The following is a 22,169-nucleotide window of genomic DNA, read 5'->3' on the forward strand; positions in this document are numbered from 1 at the left end:
GTACAACTGTCCACGTAAATTTCAGCGGTCAGAAAACCCCAAGCGAAGAGCACATTTCACATCAACGTGAATGGAAAATTCTCGATGTCAAACTTCATTAAATAATTATATCGATCAATATGCTTGCTAATAACATACCTACCATGCTAGACACACCTCACTTGGCTGTTATTATGCAAACTAATGAAATTTCTATGAATTGTGTGACTAAGAAGCCAATGAGCTGAGATTCCAAAATTTATTCTGCGGAATTCAAACACGTTAAGGTTTCAAACCACTCACGTCGATTTGGAGACCTGAAATTTTGTGAATGTGTAGTAAATTGTTGCACGTGTATTTACACGTGTTATAATGCGATGGAAAGTTTCACTGGTTGTTGTTGAAGGTAATTTAAAATGTTTTCTTAAGTAGAATTTATTGACTTGCTACTCTAGATCACAACATTCATCAGAGTTTTATGATAAAACAGTCATATTGCTCGTGTTCGTTGGAGTGTGGAGTTCGAAATAAGTGTAGATGTGTGTGTAAAATCATTTACATAATTTATTTACTTTTAATTATAGATAAATACTACATGTTCTACTTAATTATATATAATATTGAGCATCCGTTAATATACAAGTATTCGTCTAAGCGTTCAAGTAGCAGAATATTTTTTGTAATTTAAAGTACATATCCGTTTAAGCTACATAAAATAGAATTTTCTGCTAGTCAAACAACTCAGACTCGGTCGGGATACGCAACACAAATAACACTAATTATTAAGAGCCCGTGGGGTATATCAAATGGCTTATCAAAAACGACATTGAAAAAATCTAATTACAAAAATTGTAAAAAATTTCAGTTCAGTCATAATAATATAAATAAGTATCTAGTCGAAAGTATACGTGTGCATCACTTGACATCAATTTGTAGATTTACCGTGCGAATTTTCCACATGCACATGATCAGATCGAATAACGGGGACTCGCGAAGTCCCCACAAAAAGGCACAAAACCTAATTAAGTTACAACAGAGTAGAGTTCATTTTGGCACCCGAGAATGCTTTAAGTTTAAAGTTCGAGACTAATCAATTATAAAACTGTCTTATCACTTGCACAACACTGCTGACTCGTGCATTGTCACTATATCCTTCGAGGGCTCATCTCCTCCTCCTCGACTCCGCCGCGGCTATCATCTGCCTCAACATCGGTTCGGGACTGCAGGCTTTTGGATCACATTTCATTTGACCGTTGCCGCCACATCTGCAAAAAACAAACAATCAAAATCCTGCCGAATTCGCGCAAATTCGAAAACTTACGTGCAGTGGAGGCAGGGTCCAGACGCTGACTTAATCTCTTCACCAACGTTGTACGCTCTGCCCTGGATTTGACATCCGCTCCTGTGGGCTCTGCCTTTGTAAGCGTGCGAGAAGAAGTGCGGAGGTAACGTGGTCGTCGTTGTCGTAGTGGTCGTTGTTACATTGATGCTAGTGGCCATAGAAACGGGGCATTCGTACCTCGGGCAGCAGAAGCCACGAATGGGCTCTTCGTGACATCGAGGAATTGGCGGTGGACAACTCTGCTGCAAGCAGATGATGTCACTGCGGAAGCAGAAGCAGAAATCGCAAGGATCGTCGCGAGGTATCTGCTGAGCGGAAACGTAAACCTTGCCGCCGTACCGGCAGGTTCCTGGACCAAAGGCACTTTGATCTTCATCGTATTCTTCCTCTTCCGGAGTTTGGTACTCGGGTTCTTCAGGAATGTGGTGTGGTGGGTGTGCGGTGGTTGAACTTGTGAGAGGCGTGGACGGAGCTGACGTGGACAGTTCACCTGGGATGGATTTCTTCGTGGTGTCGTCTTCTTTGGGTCCTGAAGTGTATAACCCAGTACTAGGAGTAGGGGTTGAGGTAAACGTAGGAGAGGTGAATGCTTCTTCTGGTTTGCCGGTGGGTTCTTCACCTTCGCCTGGAATGGCAGGACGTTTTTCAGGTTGTACCGTTGTAGGAACTTCGTGTGGTTTCTCAGTCGAAATAGGGCTGACGTACTCAGTCACGCTTTCTTCTGGTTTCTGTGGAGGGATTTCAGTCAGTTTGCTTTCATCTTCAGCGCTAGGTGTCACGGGTTTAACTGTCTCGACAGGAACACCTTCAGTAGCTTGTTCTTCCTTTTCTGTAACTTGTTCTTGTCCAGGAAGGCTTTCTTTCGGTGGTTGTGTACCTACATACGACGGTACTTCAGTAACTTGTTCTTTCGTTGGTTCTTGTCCGGTGGTTTGTTCAGGCAAAACTTCTTTCGGTGGTTGCGAGACTTCAGTTACTGCTTCTTCGCCTTCTTTGTGTGGTTCTGTAACTCCGTGTGATGGAACTTCGGTAGGTAATTGTGGAACTCCTTTTTCGGTACCTTCAGCTTTCTCTGTTGCTTGTTCAGTAGGCACAGGAGTGACAGTGACCACAGGTTTAGCAACTTCATCGTGTTCAACTGGAACACTTGTCACGGCAGGAATTTCATGTTCAGTGACTTCACCTTGTTCAACTGGCACGTCTGTCACTCCAGGAGTTTCAGGTTCGGCAACTTCACCTTGTTCAGCTGGTACTCCTGGCACGGTAGGAATTTCATGTTCGGTTACTTCACCTTGTTTAATTGGAACGTCTGTCACTCCAGGAATTTCAGGTTCAGTAACAACATCGTGTTCAACTGGAGTGTCCATCGTTCCAGGAATTTCAGGTTCAGCAACATCAGCGGGTTCAACTGGAGTGTCCATCGTTCCATGAATTTCAAGTTCAGCATCATCATCGTGTTCAACTGGAGTCTCCATCGTTCCGTGAATTTCAGGTTCAGCAACATCATCGTGTTCAACTGGAGTGTCCATCGTTCCATGAATTTCAGGTTCAGCAGCTTCACCTTGTTCAACCGGAGCTACTGTCACTTTAGGAACTTCGGGTTCAGTTGCAACAGTTGATTCGGGTATTTCATCTACTTTTTCGGCGGCTTCAGTGGCTTCTCCATGTATTACAGAAGGAGTGAGAGTAGAAGTTCCGTGTTCTGGTACGTGCTCTGGTACATGTTCTGGTACACCTGGAGCAGCAGTACTGCCTTCAGGTTCATAAACAGCAGTAGTGTGTTCATCGCCCTTTTCAATTTCATCCTGTTCAGGTGTTTGATCACCCTCATAAATAGGGGGAATGTAAACGAAGGGTCTAGATGTTTTCGGTGTTTCCTTAGATGTTGGAGTAGTAGTTTCGGATACAGATGGTTGTCCGTCTTTATCTGTAACTTCAGGCATACTTTCAGGAGAAGTGCTGCTTTCAGGAACCAAACTAGGAGACAATGTAGTGCCTTCTTTTCCTGGTACACTTTCTGGTATAGTTTCGGGCAATATGTGGCTAGAAGTGGTAGATTCTCCCTCTTTTTCCGGAACTTCACCACCTTCTCCAGGAACACGAGTCGGAAGCACAGTCGCAATTTCTTCTTCTTCTGGAATGACAGGACTAGCTTCAGGTGGTACATAACCAGCAGTTGTATGTTCGCCTTCTTCTGGAACATATTCTGGTACTCGAGTGCTATCTTCTTGTGGTTTATATCCAGCGGTTGTATGTGCACTTTCTTCTTCTGGAATATGTTCTGGGACAATAGTGCTACCTTCTTGTGGCGTGTAACCACTAGTTGCATGTGCACTTTCTTCTTCTGGGACGTGTTCTGGTACAGTCGAGCTACCTTCATGTGGTATGTAAGCCGAAGTTGTATCTTCTTCTGGAACGTGTTCTGGTGCGACAGAGCTGCCTTCGTGTGGGACGTACCCAGAAGTTGTATGTTCACCTTCTTGTTCTGGAATGTGTTCTGGTACAACAGAGCTACCTTGTGGTTCATAGCCAGTAGTTGCATGTTCGCCTTCTTCTGGAATATGTTCTGGCACAGCAGAATTAACTTCATGCGGTACGTAGCGAGTAGTTGTATGTTCACCTTCTTCCGGTGCTTGTTGTGGTATAGACGGACTGGTTTCAGATACTGTATATCCGCTTGTGGTGTGTTCCCCTTCTTCTCCTGTGATTTGTGGTAATTCATCGGTAGTACCTTCTTGTTCAGGATGTACATGCACTGGTGTAGGAGCGTAGCGAGCCGTCGTGAATTCACCTTCTTGTTCAGTAACTCCAGGTTCTTGAGAAACTGATGGTTCACCTTGTTTTTCTGTAGCAGTAGGCTGTTGTTCTTCAGTGGGTTTTTCTGTAACTTCTCCGGAAGGAATATGTTCTGGATGTATAGTTGTAATTTTAGGTGATTCACCAGGAACATGTTCAGGAATCGTGGCTCCTGGTACGGTGGTGACTTCAGGTTGTTGACCAGGTAGATGTTCAGAAGGTTCAGTTTCTTCGCCAGGTGCTTTTTCAGTGCTCTTCTCAGGAATTTCCGGAACAAATGTCACACCTTCTTGTTCGGGTATGTGATCCTCCTTTGGTTTTTCAGTTATGTGGCTGGCACTTGGAGGCATTTCTTCCGTGGTAGGTACCTCTGGTTGTTGACCAGGTACGTGTTCTGAAGGTTCAGTTTCTTCGCCAGGCGCTTTTTCAGTGCCTTTCTCTGGAATTTCCGGAACGTGTGTCACACCTTCTTGTTCGGGTATGTGATCCTCCTCTGGTTTTTCAGTTACGTGACTAACACTTGGGGGCATTTTTTCAGTGATACCTACTTCAGTCACTGTTTGTAAGATCTCAGGTTCTGTTTCGAATTGTCCTGGAAGTTTTTCGGTAACAACAGGCACCTCCGGTTTTGAAGTAACTTTTTCTGGAACTTCAGTAACAATATGTGGTTCAGTTACATGCTCTTCGGGTTTATATTGATCTGTCGTTTCCTTTTCTTCTTCTTGTTCTTCTTCTTCTTCCTCATGATGCTCACCATCAAAGTGTGGAATAGGTTCTTCCACTCGTTCCGTAACTGGTGCTTCAGGTGCTGTAACGCCAGATTCTGTACCTGTTTCAGGTTCCTTCTTAATTTCAGTTGTCGCAGTTTCGTCACGTTCTGGTTCCACACCTGGTTTTGAAGGTTCTTGTGTGACGCTTGGAATTTCTTCGCCACTTTCGGCACCTGGTAATGAGGGTGCATGTGTACCGTGTGGAATTTCTTCTTCGACACCTTCAGTAACACCTGGTTTTGAAGGTTCTTGTGTAACGCTTGGAATTTCTTCTTCGCCACTTTCGGCACCTGGTAATGAGGGTTCATGTGTACCGTGTGGAATTTCTTCTTCCACACCTTCAGTAACACCTGGTTTGGAAGGTTCTTGTGTAACGCTTGGAATTTCTTGTTCGACACCTTCAGTAACACCTGGTTTTGAAGGTTCTTGTGTAACGCTTGGAATTTCTTCTTCGCCACTTTCGGCACCTGGTAATGAGGGTTCATGTGTACCGTGTGGAATTTCTTCTTCCACACCTTCAGTAACACCTGGTTTGGAAGGTTCTTGTGTAACGCTTAGAATTTCTTCTTCGACACCTTCAGTAACACCTGGTTTGGAAGGTTCTTGTGTAACGCTTGGAATTTCTTCTTCGACACCTTGAGTAACACCTGGTTTTGAAGGTTCTTGTGTAACGCTTGGAAGTTCTTCTTCGCCACTTTCGGTACCTGGTATTGAGGGTTCATGTGTACCGTGTGGAATTTCTTCTTCGACACCTTCAGTAACACCTGGTTTGGAAGGTTCTTGTGTAACGCTTGGAATTTCTTCTTCGGTACTTTCAGTAACACCTGGTTTTGAAGGTTCTTGTGTAACGCTTGGAATTTCTTCTGTGACACCTTCAGTAACACTTGGTTGTTCTGGAATATGTTCCTTAACTGTCTCAGTGCCACTTTCTGGTCTGACTGTAGTCACTTTTTCTTTCTCCACTTCACCCTCGTCACTAACTCCTTTAGGTATTTCAGTCACTTCGCCAATTCCTGGTTGTTTGCTTTCAGTTACAGTTTCTGAAACATGTTCAGTTGTAATTTTCCCAGGTTCCATTTCTGGTACATGTACTGAAGGTTCATATTCGTCATGTGTTACACCTTCTTGTTCTTCACTTTCTGTAACAGTTATTGGAACCTCATCTGTCAAACCTTCGATTTCGACTGGTTGTTTCGTAGTCAATTCGGAAACACCTCCCGGAACTTCACTTGGTTTTGTTGTAATGAAGTCTGAAGGTATTTCTTTTTCTGTCTGAGCAACTGCACTTTCTGTAACACCTTCGCCTGGTATATGTTGCGGTCGTGGTTCGGTTGTACTTTCGATTTCACCAGGCATCTTTATTTCAGTCGCAGGTTCAACTTCGGGCAAACGAGTTGGAGAAATATCGTATGACGGACTTGTGTGACCTGTTATCAAATTCTCCTCGTCATCCGGTATTTCTTCTTCAGGGGTTTGATCATGAACCACACCTTTTGGATATTCTGTTGTTCCTTGTAACTCTGGCTGTTCTTCAGAAACTGGTTTGCCTGTGGAGGCTTCTTGACCAATTTCTACAGCTGGTTGTTCTGTTTCTTTCTCAATATCATGTCCCGGTTCAGTCACGTGCACAACAGGTACAGTAACCTTTGAAATTTCACTTTCCGTTACTGGAACCTCTGTGCCAGTGGGAATATGTTCTGTCGGTTTGCCAGTGGGAATATGTTCTATCGGTTTGCCAGTTGTGATTTCTGTAACGTGATCTTCAGGTATTTGTGCAGGAAGTTCGGTTTCGTGTTCTGGAACTTGCTCTTCAGGTAATTGCGGTTTTGTGATAGGCTTTTCTGGGAGAACAAATTCTGGCAATTCAGTTGCATCGCGACCAGATCCCGTAGTACTTTCAGGTCTGACTGTACCTTCTTCACTGGGAATAATAACATTAACACCGATTGTACCAGGAGCTGTTTCTGTTGTGGTAGTTTCTACTCTGTGACTGTCGGATTCCATACTGGTGACACCTGGTACGGCTGCAACAACAAAATTTAAATATTTGATCCCAAAATTGAAAAAGAAATACTTACTGCAACTATATGTAGGACAGCAGCTATCGGGTCCCTGATAAACAGGCATACAATGTTGTAAGTTTGATGGCGGTGGAGTACAAGTCACAGATTCGCATTGCAAAATAGAACTCATACATTTACAAGATATTTGACAATGATTTATCGGAGGAACATTAGTATTGTTCTTGTATGTTTGTCCATCAACTAAGCAGCTGCCTTCACCAGGTATGCCGTGGTCTTCTTCTGAAGGATGTTCCAGTTCGTCATGTACAGATGGTTTGTATGGTGGTTGTTCAGTAGTTTCACCTTCTTTTTCTGAGGGAACGGAAGGTGTAAATGCACCAGGCATTTCTTCTGTTGCAGTAGGTTCTTCGCTATGTTCTTCAGGTAAAATATGTGAAGGTATTTCTGTAACTTTTGGTTCGCCAGTTGCAGCTTCAGAAGGCATTTCGGTTCCGGTAACTGTTGGCTCTTCTTCTTCTTTGCCTGGTTTCTCGGGTGTTTCAGTAGTTTCTCCCTTGTCGGGAATATATTTAGAAGTAGTAGGTCCTTTACCAGGCTCTTCTTCGACTGGTGTTCCAGTTATTGGTGTTTCTGGTTCTACAACTTCACTTGGTACGTGTGGCAGTTCTGCGCCCTCTTGTGTGACAGACTTAACGGTAGTAATACCACTCTCTTTAATTGGTTCTTCAGTCGCAGGCTCAATACTCTCACCAGGTCCTTGTGGTAACTCAGTTTCGGATATAGACTTAACTGTAGTACCTTCTTCCTCTTTAACTGGGAATTGTTCAGTTGGTATGGCATGTTCTTCATCTTCAACTGGTTGTCGTGGTAGTTCAGTTCCGGATATAGGTTTGAGTGTAGTACCTCCGTCTTCAATTGGTACCTGTTGAATTGGTACTTCATGCTCTTCATCTTTTGTTGGTTCTTGAGGCATTTCAGTAGTTTCTGGTTCGGGTCCAGATTTCGCTGTAGTACCTTCACTTTCTTTCTCTGGTACGTGTTCTACAGGTAGTACGGTAGCAGACACTTCACCTTCAGTTGATTGTTCAGGTAATTCGGTACCTTGTTTCTCCGGTATATACTTCACAGTTGTAGCTTCACCTTCTTTTTCAGGTACTTGCTCAGTTCCAACCTCACCAACAGGTCCTACAGGTTTTTCATCACCACTTGGTTGTTGAGGTACTCCAGTAGATTCTTCCTCTTTTTCTGGCACGTAACCACCAGTAACAACTTCACCCTCTTTAAGTGGTTCCTTAGTAGAAACTTCAACTGGTTGTACTGTGTGTTCTGTTATGATCTCTTCAGTTGGTCGTGCTGCATGTTCTGTTATACTTTCTTCAGTTTGTCCATCAACAGCAGGGGATATTTCCCCAGGTATCTTTTGTGGTTTTTCGGTTCCAGTTTCTACAGAAGGCACAGAGGTTGCAGCTTGATCCATTTCCGGTTTTCCTGTCGCTTCTGAAATCGGTTGCTCAGTTTCTTGTTCAGGGCCCTCAGGGATGTGATCGTGCTCAACAGGATATTGTTCAGGAGTTTCACCCTCGACAGGTGAAGTTTCTTCGGCATATTTCGTTGTTTCATCAAGTTTACCGTCAGTAATATAATCTGGTTTTTCAGAAGGTTGTTGTTCAGTAATTTGAGGTTCTTGTGGATGTTCTTGTGGTACTTGAGTACTTTGCTGAGGTCCTTCAGTAGTTCTACTTGCATCAGTTTCAGCTAATGTCACTTGAGACTGTGGTTGTTCAGTAACCTTAGCTGGTTCCTCATGTCCTTCTGTTACGTAGTCTGTGTGATGTGGAAGGTCTGTACCCACCGGATGTTCTGTAACTTTTTCTTCTATTTCCTTTTCAGTGATTTGTTCTTGGGGTAATTCTGTACTTTCGGTTAAGGGCTTATGTGTAATATGTTCATGTGGTTTTTCAGTTTCTTCCTCACTCACTACTGGAAGTTCGGTTATATGATCTCGGTGTATATCTTCTTCTTCCTTCGGTGATTCTGTTTGTTTTGATGTTTCTGCAGATACGTATTCCGTTGTTACTCCAGGTTCTTTTTCATCTAGCACTGGACCTTCAGTTAAATGCTCCTTCGGTACTTCAGTACCTTTTACTTCTTCATCAGTAGTTTCTGTTTCGGGCAATTTTTCGTCAGATGGAGCTTCAGTTGCTACTGGTTTCGGTCCTTCTGTGGTTACACTTTCATCCTCTTTAGGTATTTCTGTACTCTCACCGTGTACACCGGGCACTTTTGTAACATGTTCCTGAGGCACGTCTGTTCCCTCTTCTCCCTCTATATGATCTGTCGGTAATTCAGTACTTTCTTCCTTCTCGGGCACTTGTGTGCTATAATCTTTTGGTAGTTCAGTAACTTCACCTTCTACAGCAGGAGCTTTAGTTGCATGCTCTTTTGGTATTTCACTTTCTTTTTCTTCAGTGATTTGTTCTTGAGGAATTTCCGTTGGATGCATTATATCTTTATGCGGCATTTCAGTAAGTTTCTGTTCTACATCCTCTTGCGGTGTTTCAGTGATTTCATCACTGACAACTGGTTCATGTGGTACTTCTGTAACCTTTTCAGTTTCTTCAGTCACATGTGATTCAGGTTGTTCCGTAATTTGACCTTCTGGAGTAACAGGATATGATGGTTTAACTGTTTCAGCAGTTTCGTGTGGTGCTTCAGTAACTTGAATTTCTTTAGTGGGTTGTTCTGTACCGTGATCCTTTTCTTCGTCTTCTCCTTCGTGTTTAGGTACATGTTCTAGTGGCGTTGTAGTTACGCCTGTCTCAGCTTCTTCAGTGACCGGTACTTGTGGTACTTCGGGTACTTCACCTTTTTCAGGTTCTAGTTCCGTTACATGCTCTTCAGGCTCTTGTATACCTTTAACATCAGTTACAACTTCCATTTCATGCGGTAAACCTGTACCAATTTCGGGTGCCATTTCTGTAACATGTTCAATCACGTGTGGATGTTCTCGTTCAGTAGTAACTTGTTCTCCTGGACGTTCTGTCTGTGGCTCGCCCTCAATTGTAGGTTTAGCTGTAGGCTCGGCTTCCTCGGCAGGAACATGTTCTGGCTGTTGAGCAATTTCAGTCACATGCTGAGGAGTTTCGGTTACCCTGTGTTCTTCCTCCGTTACTGGTATTGGTGGTAATTTCGTAATTCCGGCTTCAGTTTGTTCACCTTCAGTTTCAGGTTCAGTGACGTGTGTTTTGGGGAGTTCAGTACCTTCTTCTGTAGGAATATATTGTGGTTTTTCGGTCACGACATGAGGTAATTCTGTTTCGGGTTTCTGTGGAGCTTCTGTACCTGCAGCTTCTTCGCCTTCCGTAACAGGTACTTGAGGTGCTCCGGTAGGGTGAACACCCGTTGGTCGCTGTGTTTCTGTGGAAGGTACTTCTGTTCCTTCGCCTTCAATAATATGTGGTACTTCTGTAACTTCAGGTTCTTGTGCAATACCTTGACCGGAACCGCCTTCATGTTCTTCAGTGTCTTCGCCTTCTTCTGGATGTTCAAAATCATCATGAGCAGGTATATGAGGGCCAGCTGTTACAATTTCGTGTTCTTCTGGAATTTCATTGAAGTCTACATCTTGTTCAGGTATCTGCTGTATTTCCGGATGTTCCGTTTCTTGCTCTTGTTCTATTGGTTTTTCAGTTTCTTGCACGGCGCCTTCAGTAAAGTGCTCTAGTTCCTGGTATGGTGTAACGCCAGGTTCCGACGGTTCTTGCGAATATTCTTTGTCAACACCGCTTGGCATTACCGTAACCGGTTCTTGTACAACTTCACCTTCCTTATCGGTTGTGGGGGCAGTAGATTCTTCACCTCTTTCTGGTGTAATTTCGTTCTCATCTTCTGGCACAGATGGTGTAACACCTACGTCTTCTGGTTTAGATTCAATTCCAGGTTGAATTGTCGATTCATCCAGTCTTACAGCTGGTGGAGTCGTGTATAAATAGCCGGTTGTTAATTCTTCTTCTACCATATGTTCGCATTCATAAGAGTCCGGACAACATTGTCCTTCCTTGGGAGGTAATGCAGTGCAGTTAACTTTATCCAGTGGTGTGGGATTACATTTTTGGACGGCACACACTATATCACCTTTCATACAGTAGCATCGTTCGCAACGATTGTCGCTCACAATGAGAGCTCCATCTGCGTAAACTTCATTATTGTAGATACAATCAACAGGTCCAGCAAGAGTCGTTGTGGGTAATGCCGTCGTCGTTATCAATCGTCTAGTTGTCGTTTCGAGAAGGTTATAATCTGGGTGTTCTGGAATTACCGGTACTTTAGAGGGAGAATCTAGGGATTTCATTCGTGCCTTACCGCAATTGTATCGAACTGGACAACATACACCTTCCTGATAAACTGGTTTGCATCCTTCGACTTCGAGCGTACATTGCTGCATGACACAAGCCGTCTTGTTTCTAATGCAATAACAGAGTTCGCATGGCTTATTTGGATCGGATGGTACTCTAGCACCGTCTGTATAAAACAGACCGTCGATCGAGCAACCGTAAGCGTCTAAATGTCCGACTGCCGTTGAAGATTGGGTGGTTGATGGCAAGAGCTGCACCGGTACTGTAAATGAGACAATTAGTTCTGTTTGTTGGCTTCGCGATAGAGGTAGTACCTTCAGGGCAGGTTATAACAGGACAGCACTGATCTGATCTTTTCTCGACTTTACAATCTTGACCGATCGCTTTGGTAAACGGACATACTCTAAGATAGCACATGAGCATCCTGTTATGGCAAGTACAATTCAAACATGGTTCGTTCGTGATTATCCTGTCTCCTTCGTCGTAATGTTGGAAGTTGTAGTAGCAACCAGTCGAATCCGCAACCGGATAGTATTCGATATCTGTCGTGTCGTGTTGTTGTTGTTGTTGTTGTTGCTGTTCAAACGGGGCTGAAAGAAGAAAAATTGGGTTAAACTCTGGGAAAAAAAATGTGGACCAGTAATCCGTGGCGTACAGGTCAGTGACAAAATCAAGGACGAAATAGGAGCGGTCCGAGCGATTCTCCGCATAGTAAATACTACACAACAAGTCGCATACATAATTACTTGACTCACACTCTCAAACAGTCTACTGTAAATAGGTGCGAATATTTGCATAGACGATTAAATCGGCCACCTGTACACAAACAAAGGTAGTACCGAACAGTACCTGGATGGGTCTGACAAGTTTGGCGACTTTCACACGTAACGACTTCCTAATTTCGGTTGTTTAACAAACCAGATGACTCAAAAATGGTCGTTTCTAGTTCCTCAAAGTCGAACCCGGTCGACGAACTTTGGATAAAAGTAACGAAATCGACGTTTCCTTCAAAAAATCGTAGAGAGTGAATTCCACCAGAACGTGGTAATGGATGCCGAAGGAGCATTCCATCGCTCTTCACTATTCACACATTTACGCAAACATAATCAAAGTGGAGGTAATGAACTTCTTACACGCGTTAAAGCCGATCTTGACTTGTAAAGTCTGCATTCACGGAGATGACCGCCGCCGCGTAGCGAGTTTATGGATATTTCCTACGTCTACTGGAAGGCGTAAAGCGTGCATTGCAGCGACTCCTTTCTCGATCTGTCGTCTTCTTTTGGTCGTCGTAGCAGCGGCCAACGTGTTGTCAGTAACTGTAAATCCGGTTACATAATCACGATCCGCACATACATCGCGTCATTTTCGAATGCAAAATGTATATGCATGGAACAAGACGAAAATGCGGTGGTCTGTGCGGCGAGCCGGCCGGCGTGGGAGAGCAACCAACAGAAGTACAGACGTCCGAGGAGACTGCTTGGGAGGTCAAGACGCGAACCTCGCCTCTAGTCGATTCAATTTTACACATGCCTCGTAAAAACTGCGCTTTATTAGTCCTGCCCGTAATTACACACCGGATCGGGTTACCGCCGCCACACGAAAAACACCGCAAATCGACCCATTAACACCGCAGACGTTCCCGGTGGCGATGGTCTTGACTGACAGTCGCGCATACCATCGCCTATTTGAATAAAACATCACGCGAATATTCCCGCCGCATGCTGGATGTGTTCCAATGAAGTTCGAGAAATTGCGGTTCTTAAAATTGTGTCCCATTCAGATTCACCGCATGCACGTCTAATTGAATATGCAGTACCAGTTGACGGTATTACATCTGTTACATTATGTTGACAACGTAATTTACTAGTTCACATACCAAATACTAACCTCGAAAAGTAATTGCCATGTTCTAGTTCATAGCAGACAGAAGAAGAATTTTAACAGCCTTGAAGCCATTCGCACAGAATGACTGTTGACCCCTTCAAGACAGCTTTGTTTGCACGATGCGCTTTTTTCAAACGTCCATTGCCAAGAGTAAATACGCCGTCGTCTGGCCTCTTCATTCATTTACTTAATTGCATACGCAAGGTCGACGCGACAACGCTATATTTACGTAATCGCGTCATAGAAAGCACATCTTCATTCATCCCAAAACTTTGGATCGATTCATCATCGAACCCCCAAGAGAAACAAGAAACTTTTCGCTGCCAACCGCGCCGCGGGTAAACAACCTTCGACCCGACAAACTTTCGCTACTGATCCAAAAACTCACCGATGAAAAATCGCGACCTGTCAAAACATCAACCCCACGACAGGGTATAATGACCCCGAGAACTTTATTAACTACAAGGAGCTTTACCGAACGCGATTGAACAGTATCGATTGAACGCCTAAACCGCAAAAGAAATTATATTTTATCTTGTGCTGTCATCACGATTATCTCAAACTTATCTAGACGTTATCTACAAGAAAATTCAGATTCAGATCTTTGAGCTTTCGGTTTTTATTCTATTCTAATTTGTTACGTCATTATTCCTAAAAGTGGCTCTAAGCTATGGGTTTATAACCTCAGGTGGTCATCTAAATTAGGGTCGCGAAAGTGAAGTTAGACGTATTTTTTGTGATTAATGGCAAAATGATGTCATGTTAGAGGCACTGATACACCTTGTATTTTAAATTTAAATTTTAGGTCGCGTGATATATATTTTGTTGCTTTAGGTTTTTCCACGCCGACTAGGAACCGCTTCTATGAGCAAAACCAGAAAAATAATAGGTAGGTGTTTTCAAAAGTAAAATCAACAAGTTTCCTTAAAAGGAGACAAAAATGGAACTCATTTTTGAGAAATGTAGTTGTCCATTATCAAAACTGTCTTTGCATTGTATAAATATCACAACAATAAACTATATTAGATTTGCAGTTATCTAAATAACACCAACTTTCATCAAAACGTTACAAAATCACAAGCGATATAAAAGTTACGTAATTTATTTTTTATGAAAACTATATGCAAGTTAACAATTCTTTTTAAACACTGTCTGGATGGTCATTGTTGTCTAGTAAAAGCAACCAAAAATTTAAAATTTGATCAGGTCTATGGTGTACACCATATCAAAAATCTTTTATTAGTGACTCAGTTCTACCACAAATTGCAAAATTTTTCCAAAATACCATTATGTTCTAATTTATATTCTATAAATCTTATTTTATCAAAATGCACTTGGCGAAACAAATTTTATTGAGGTATCGTATCACGTAATACATTGGTTTTGATATTTTAAACATTGAGCGAGCAAAACAGTGAAAATGTAAACACATAAAATCGTTCCTGGAAATTTTCGCTCTCGTAGCCCATATTAAACTGGAAGCATTTGAAACTAGCGGTCAACTTTTACAATAAAGATTAACCCGTTTCGCGTAACTGTGATAAAAATTTACGTTCATTGAAAAGCCATTACATAAATAAGATATTAAAGATTTTAGCACCACGTTAATTACGCCTGACCAAAAAAGTAAATTTAAGACGTCGTGTGCATCATAATGAAAACAACAAATAAAAATACAAATTTAATTACATGTATAACTGTTCAAACAATTCACCTTGATCTTTGCTGTTCTTTTGTATTATAGTAGCTGTCATAATTACACGACGAAATTGCGGAGTGCAGATCGCGGACCGTTAAAATACTAGAACCTCAGTGTCATTGCTTCTCGAATGACACTACTTGTACAACACGTTATTTTTAAACATTTTTCCGTCAATAACACCGAATTTCTCGCACCGATGGATTTATCGTGTACGCTCTGGCATTCTCCTTCAGACGCTCCGGGGGTTCGCTCCAGTGTTTACTTTAGCAGGAAGGGCACTTTAAAAAATCGAATTGTGCGATTTACGGGTCTGAAGCGACATCACCCCCGGTTCCGGCGTTTGATGCGATTACTGCAGCTCGTCGGCTCGAAAACTGCGGTGTAGATCAAAGGGAGACTTACGCCAGTCTATTTTAAAGCATTTTAGTTAAAGCTAATGAAAAGTCACTTACCGGCTATGGCTGCTTGGGGCACCAGCAGGGCGATAAGGAGGAACAGGGCCGGGCCCAGCTCGATTCGTTGAGTCCACGCCGACATGGCGCGTCCTGAAAAACGACAAGATTAGCGAATAAGAAATTGTAAAGGGTAGATTTTCACTATAAAGAGTCATGCAACTGTTACAACCGCAAAAGTGGTTTGAGAAACCATGCAGGTGCCGTTTTTTCAACAGTACAGTAACCGACACGTACGTTGGCCTATGTGGCTCCTTGACTCAAGATTATTCTCTTAACTGATGAGTTCTCTTTACTTGCATAACTCTTCGTCAGACCTCTCTGGAAACTATCACGACGGCGATTAAGGCAACAACCCAGACCAGACATCGGTCACACAACAACTCTAATGCATGTAAATTAATACATATATTCAAGATAATTATTTCACAAATGAGTTAAAACTCGCTAAATTACTGAAGACTAGGATTTAGAATTAGAAGTCAAAATTTTCTCACACTAAACACTTTTTTACCGTATTAAATTTTATCCAAGTAAACTATGATGCGGAAAAATTGTATGTTAAATTTTGGCTTTCGAGAGTGAAGCGAGGGTCAATCGCGGACTTTCGGGAACGATTTGGCGAGTTTTTTCGTTTTGGTGCGATACATGCTGAATCATTTTTTAGAAAATAGGCCGTGTAACGAGGTGTCTGGCGATTGAATTCGGCTTTTGTAAATATTTTTCCAGCTCGTGTCGCAAAAAATTCTCCACTTAAAGAATAAAGCAACGTTGGTTCGTTGCTCTCGTTACAAGATGGACAAAGTGCTTTTTCCTCCGTAGAGATCGCGATTTCATAGTCGACTTTTTTGGCGTAAAACGGGGTCTTTGACATCGAAACGGTCCCCGGATTCGTCCGGGATTTGTATCTCGATTCCGGGGTTTAGGTCTGCCGCGGAGGAGTGCGAAGGCTGTTTTTTGTTGCAGTTACAGTGAGTGGGTTCGTATTGCATTTTAATGACGGTCGGGCTCCTCGACGACGATTATGTGTATTCCAGTTCAATTTTATTAAAGTGAGGAGAGTCGTTGTCCGCCCATTATGGTAATTACGTCCGACTTCCGAATTTCGAAGCGCAAGTGTCGAGGAGTTAATTGCCGGCCTTCTGTTGGCATTGTTTGAGCCGATGGTGATTAGCTCTTTCTCGGTAATATCTGTGTTTGCTTGTAAATTCGACTCGTCACGAATACGTCTAGCGAATGGGTTCCGTAACGAGTTGAGCAAACTGGCCGTGGGCCGGCAACACCGTTTTTCCCATGACGCCTTGTTTACCATCGCGTTAGAGCAAATGTTTGCCTGATTAAAACCTTAAGCGAACGACCAACAGTCCGAAATTCCGAAAGGGTCAGCAGTGGCGAGGGCTCGCGAAAGCTCTGTAGCGAAGCGTCTTCTTGGAATCGCCGTCCGGACTAATCCGGGCGCTCCGGAAGAAATCGCGCCGCAAGAGCGAATCTTTCACGAGCCGGTCGTACCGTTTTTATCGTCTGAGCTATATTTACCTGCAACCTGTTCGAAGCGCACAATGTCAATGACTCGCCGCAAAAAACTTAATGATTCATCAAGGAAAACGACTGTAATGATGTAAGGATGGAATTAATTCGAGCTCGCCGGACAACCTTGGCGAATTACCTAACAATAACTGTGTCATTAACGGCCGAATTTTCCGGGACGACACCGGAGCGAAAAGCCGGGGGATTTTTACGCGGAACCGGTCGGCGTTGGCGCGTCCATGACTTTTGCCATTCGAGTAGTTACAGTTAAGTTATAGGGCCATTATGGCAAAATTATCGTCCGGAAGGTTAGTGTGCCAATGAAACTGGCCGGCCGCAGGACCCGTTCGGATCGGATCCCGTTGCTCGAATTCTCGAATTTGGCGCGTCACCCACGTCGGTCAGTTTCCAACATTTCGAATTTTCCCATTGGCCAATTAATATCGAGTGAAGTGCAAACAATTACTAGAATAAATAACTCGGAGGTCCTCGCCGTGTTTGTAGATACCTGGACCGATAGCCGTGGGAACTAGATAATGTTTGGAGACTAACACAGGGATGCAAAGTACGTCGGCAAACAGGCGGCGGCCCGCAAAGACCTTACACTCCGAGCCCGGCACTCAAGAGTCGGCCAAAACTTACGAAAATTCTCACTGCAATCCTCACTGCACTGCACCAACACTACCACTGGATGACTTACCTCGCTGCAGATCTGGGGGACGGCGACGAAGTACTCCGCACTGGCTCACGGTCGCCGATCGATGTCTTTGTGGTGTTGCTGTTCGTTCGCGATTTATTGTCCAGGAGGTCGACACCAAGAAGATCGAGCGGACAACGGACCGACCAGAAGTGAACTCATGCGAAGCTGCGCGCCGCAACTTTAAATAGTCGTCGGGGCGGGGGAATTGCCGCTCTTGGGCAACGAGTCTCTGGCGCTTTTGCTGCCGTGTGTGATTGGTTCGCCCCAGGGTAGAGAAGAAGCACGGCGGAATGCACGACGCCGACGGCGAACCGCGACACCCTTGCAGGACACCAGCCGAAGACACAACGCTGGCGCAGGAAAGGACAACCCCCAAGTGTCGAAAGGGGTAGTTCGAACACACAAAAAATCTTTGCCTGTTAACAGAAAACATAGGTCCTGCAAATCCAGCAGTAGTTCTACAAATACAAAATTGCAAAGAGTATAAGTCCGAGTCTGAGATTCCACGTGAAAATTCTCGGAAAATGCAAAAGTTGTCAATTTCACAAATTGTTGTTCGTGTTTTAGACAATATTTCTGGAATGATGAATAATATTAGGAAATTTCTCCGGAGACAACCCCAAATTGAGCCCCTCGTCGAGGGATTAAAAGAGCAATAAACGAATGATAGATGTAAAAAAAAAAATACAAAAATATCCGCAGGTGAGTGAATCATCATGCAAAGATATAAACCGGCGAGACAGACTTGAAAACTACGTCTTTGCGGATTTCTCGGAGGACGAAATATAGTGGTTATTTATTTTATATGATTTATGCCCCTACAGCGATATTTAACACTTTCGTTATTTTCTTGAGTCCCCATTGGACTCACTCTGACCATACGAATGCGGATGCCAAGTTCCATTACTGTCTTACGTTCATCTTTATTTTTTACGTTAAACATCTAAATTTTTGGAAAAACCAATATAACAATATTTTACGATTTAACGTAAAAACTGCAAATTCGAATACTCGTTGTCGTAAGGGTGGTAAAGGGCCAATTAAAATTTATCTGTCCATCCCTTCCAAAATTTTGCTGGATAATCCTGTCTACAATCTGCAAAATATTATTATTAATCTATACGTGTGGTTTATTAATGCATTACTCTTTTTTTTTAAATTTCATATGTAGGGTGACTCAGAAAAGGTAACGATTATCGATTAAGATTTTTAATTTGACATACAATATAATGTAACAACAATAGAAAGTGATTTTTTGCATATGGCTAAAACGGTGCGTCGTAAATACGACAAATGCTCAGCAGCCAGCAGTTTTGTTAATTTTCGACGCAAGATGTTTCACTGTGCATAAGTTTAGGCGCTGCCGGTGTCGACTGTTTAATTAAGAAATTCGGATGGTGTCATTTAGCCTAAAGCTGCGAATTCATAACCGTTCCTCGAGTGCGACTTCTTCCTTACCTACCTCAATAGCAGCTTGAAATTTCATAGGTTATCGAAACCCGCGAATTAATAAATTCTTTACAAATAACTGTAATACGCTGAAACGTTTTATTAGAGGATGGTGTGTATGCCGCAGGATTAATAATTTTGCATCATTCGCTTATGGGAAGCTGTGCTTCCGTGCTTCTATAAATAGCCCAAGCCCGTGAGACAATTACAAAAAAACGGGAAAGAAAAACACGTAGAGAAGAGCGTTCGAAGTTTCTCAAGAATAAAGTGGTGAGAGAAAAACCTTATCGGCGCAAGATTCCCGAGAATTATGAGCAAATTTGACACATTATAAGCTATAACAATGAGCAATTAAAAATACTCAGGAATTTCCATAAAAATACAAGTAAAACGCATAAAAACTGCACCAGAAGTACGGAAGCCGATAAAACTATTGCTGATAATGGTGAAGTTATCATGTTTGCTACGAATTTTAAACAATGACTTAATTTTACCGCTCAATTTGATGTTTTATCTGATACAATCTTCACGTTGAGCCGTAAACTTTCATCAGGCCGGTATTATTGCAAATTAAACGTTAAGGCGCCTCTTTGATTGCATCAGAAAGCGTGGTTAAACCCGAGCAAAAATGCGTATTCAATACCGGGATAATACATATTTTCGCTTTTCGGGGAAATGTATATCTATTCAAAACAATTATTGTACCAGAAATGTATACCTAAGTAGCAAATAGCCCCCTTCTTCAGGTTTCGTTGACAAGGTAGAAAACTTGACATATTTTTTTTAGAGAGCAACCCGCCCACACAGTGGCAGTTTGCGTTTTCTTCTGACAATGGACTTCATCAATAGTAAATTTGACAAAGGTCCAATTTATATTTCATGTAAACTCGAGGAAGGGGTATTTATTAAATCGTTCCATATTTTCATTTTTTTTTTCAAAATTCCAGAAAATATTTTAAACTTAGTTGAAAATTTATAGGGCTAACAGAAGGCTTATAAGATGGATCAAACTGGAGTGAGCTTGTAAAAAAATAAACACCATTTTTTTGTTTATTTTAGTAAATAATTTTCTTTCTGTTCATCTACTACTAGATATCCTTGATCTTGAATTGAGCGATTTGTCATAGAAGTGGCTCAAGGCTAAGTATAAATATAATTAATCTGACAAATATGCGCCATATCTATATGGAGCTTTTCCCAGTTTTACTCTGATAAATTGTACCATACGTCTGCGTCAGCATCAGTTGTCAAGAAGTCGATCGAGCAATTCCCCATCGGTTAGTGATTCGGATTAACCCGTCCGCTAGTTACAGTTTCCCGCAAATCCTCCGGATTCCGATGCCTCCGCGCCGTCAATTCCGGGTTTTCCGGTCGCACGCAAGTGTGAAAAAAGCCGTCTCGTACTTTCTCAGCGGTCCCCAATAATTGGTATGCCTGCGTCTAATTGCGTGTTTGCTCGTCGTAATTCACTCAAAAGTGAATGAGTAAACAAAGTTTAACATAAAATGAACATTATCAATATTTGTTCGTCCGTCCTGAATTCGTAAACATAATTACATAAATAAGAATGAACTCTTATCCGTCCGCGCTTCCTGCGATCGATTTACCTACCAGTGATTGACAGAAACTTCAACGTGCGATCACAACACCAACTCTTCACTTAAAAAAAAAGCTGAAAGTTTTCGGAAAAGCGTTCGGAGCGTGGATGCTGACGCAACAGACTACCGTCGCGACGCTGGACCGACGGTTAACAGAATCGTCGCCCTAAAGCAGCGCGCGCGCCTCCCTCGACCTACCCCTACACGTCTGGTGCGACACGTTCCATATCGAACCATCTCATCTCCGCAATTATCGCCCAAAAACAAATGGGACGAGTTCTCGCCTTCTGTAATTTATTCACCGTGATATACAGGGAGTTTCGTGTCAGATAACTGCTTTAATTAACTTTAAAACTACTGCTTGAGTACAGGATATACACCAGGACGTTATAAAACTGATTGTAACGCTTACAGTAATAATAGTGAAAACGTTAACATATGGGTACATTTAATGTATGATAATTCGTATTATACCAGCTTAATAATTTATACGTATTACCCTGAAGTTCAATGCTATCTACGTAAGATTTGATTATATTAACTATCCTGAGGTCGTCTGGATATATGGAAACACTTACAAGTTGAAAGGGACCCAGAATAGAACCATGTGCTACACCGCTGCCAAAACCGAAGACAGAAGCCGAAAACCTAGAATAGCTTTTATGTTGTTTCCTACTTACCACTACAGATTTCAGTAATATTAACAAATCCTCACGTAATCCAACATTTTTCAATTTACTTAATAATAATTAGTTGAACTTGAATTTTTCAGTTCTTAAATTTTTCTTCTTTATTTTTGGTTTTTCAATTTTTCGATTTGCAATTTTTCAAGTTTTCAAGTTTAAATTTTTCAGTTTTTCGATTTTCCAGCTTTTGAATTTTTCAATTTTTAGATTTTGAAATTTCTCGATTTGAGTTTCTCGAGTTGTCAATTTTTAATGTTTCAGTTTTTTGATTTGCAACTTTTCGTTTCGGTTTTTTTATTTTTAGAATGTTTCGATTTTTCAATGTTCCATTTTATTTTTTGTTTTTAAATTTCAATTTTTTAAATATTTCCCTTCTTCAATTTTTCGATTTTCAATTTTTCAATTCTTCATTTTTTTGGTTTCTTCGATTTTCCGACATGCAGCTCTTCAAGTTTTCATTTTGAAATTTTGCGATTGTTTGATTTGCAATTTCAGGAATTTTCAGTTTTCCAATTTTTCGATTTGTCAATTTTTCGACTTGCAATTCTGTTTCAGTTTATTTTCTTTATTTTTTCAAGTTCTCGGTTTTTCAGTGTTTTGATTTTATAATGTTTCTATTTTTCAATGTGAAATTTTTCAATTGTTGAACTTTTCAATTTTTCTTTTTGCAATTATTTGGTTTTCAATTTCTGGATTTTTCAATTTTTAGATTTTTTAGTTTTTCGTTTCTTCAATTTTTGATTTGTAGTTTTTCTGGTTTTAATTTTAAATATGAAAAAATAATTAGAATTAAAAAAAATCAATTTTTCAAGTTCAAGATTTTCCATTTTTCAATTATTGGATTTTAAAACTTCAACTTCTCGAATAAAAATGGAAAAATTACCAAATTATAAAATTGAAAAATT

At 41.8% G+C, this 22,169-nt stretch overlaps 1 protein-coding gene across 2 annotated transcripts; it reads right to left on the minus strand.

The window, feature by feature from the left end:
* Window positions 1-525: 525 nt before the first annotated feature.
* LOC135142098 (titin) lies at window positions 526-17,964 on the minus strand. 2 transcript variants are annotated; one of them, XM_064073768.1, is made up of 8 exons: window positions 17,532-17,964; window positions 15,305-15,397; window positions 11,581-11,856; window positions 11,274-11,528; window positions 6,966-11,219; window positions 5,169-6,911; window positions 1,301-5,108; window positions 526-1,244 (listed from the first exon to the last, which is right to left on the minus strand). In XM_064073768.1, exons 1-8 carry the CDS (start codon window positions 17,962-17,964, stop codon window positions 1,142-1,144), a joined length of 10,965 nt encoding a protein of 3,654 aa, XP_063929838.1. In that variant the 3' UTR covers window positions 526-1,141. The 2 variants fall into 2 exon arrangements, with proteins under 2 accessions (XP_063929838.1, XP_063929832.1); XM_064073762.1 differs by having other exon boundaries at window positions 1,301-6,911.
* Between the last annotated feature and the right edge of the window lie 4,205 nt (window positions 17,965-22,169).

This window comes from Zophobas morio, unplaced genomic scaffold (assembly GCF_036711695.1).
Source record: "Zophobas morio isolate AGI-343-1 ecotype UQ-CSIRO unplaced genomic scaffold, CSIRO_AGI_Zmor_V1 ptg000004l, whole genome shotgun sequence".
In the NCBI taxonomy this organism is placed as follows: Eukaryota; Metazoa; Arthropoda; class Insecta; order Coleoptera; family Tenebrionidae; genus Zophobas; species Zophobas morio.

What these genes read in the sequence shown, in the direction of transcription:
- LOC135142098 (XM_064073762.1), bottom strand. Translation starts at nt 17,964, where the DNA reads ATGTTTTCTGTTAACAGGCAAAGATTTTTTGTGTGTTCGAACTACCCC. An exon ending in CTGTCCTACATATAGTTGCA is followed by an intron (nt 6,912 to 6,965) that starts GTAAGTATTTCT and finishes TTGTTGTTGCAG; the next exon opens with CCGTACCAGGTGTCACCAGT. An exon ending in GGACCCTGCCTCCACTGCAC is followed by an intron (nt 1,245 to 1,300) that starts GTAAGTTTTCGA and finishes TGTTTTTTGCAG; the next exon opens with ATGTGGCGGCAACGGTCAAA.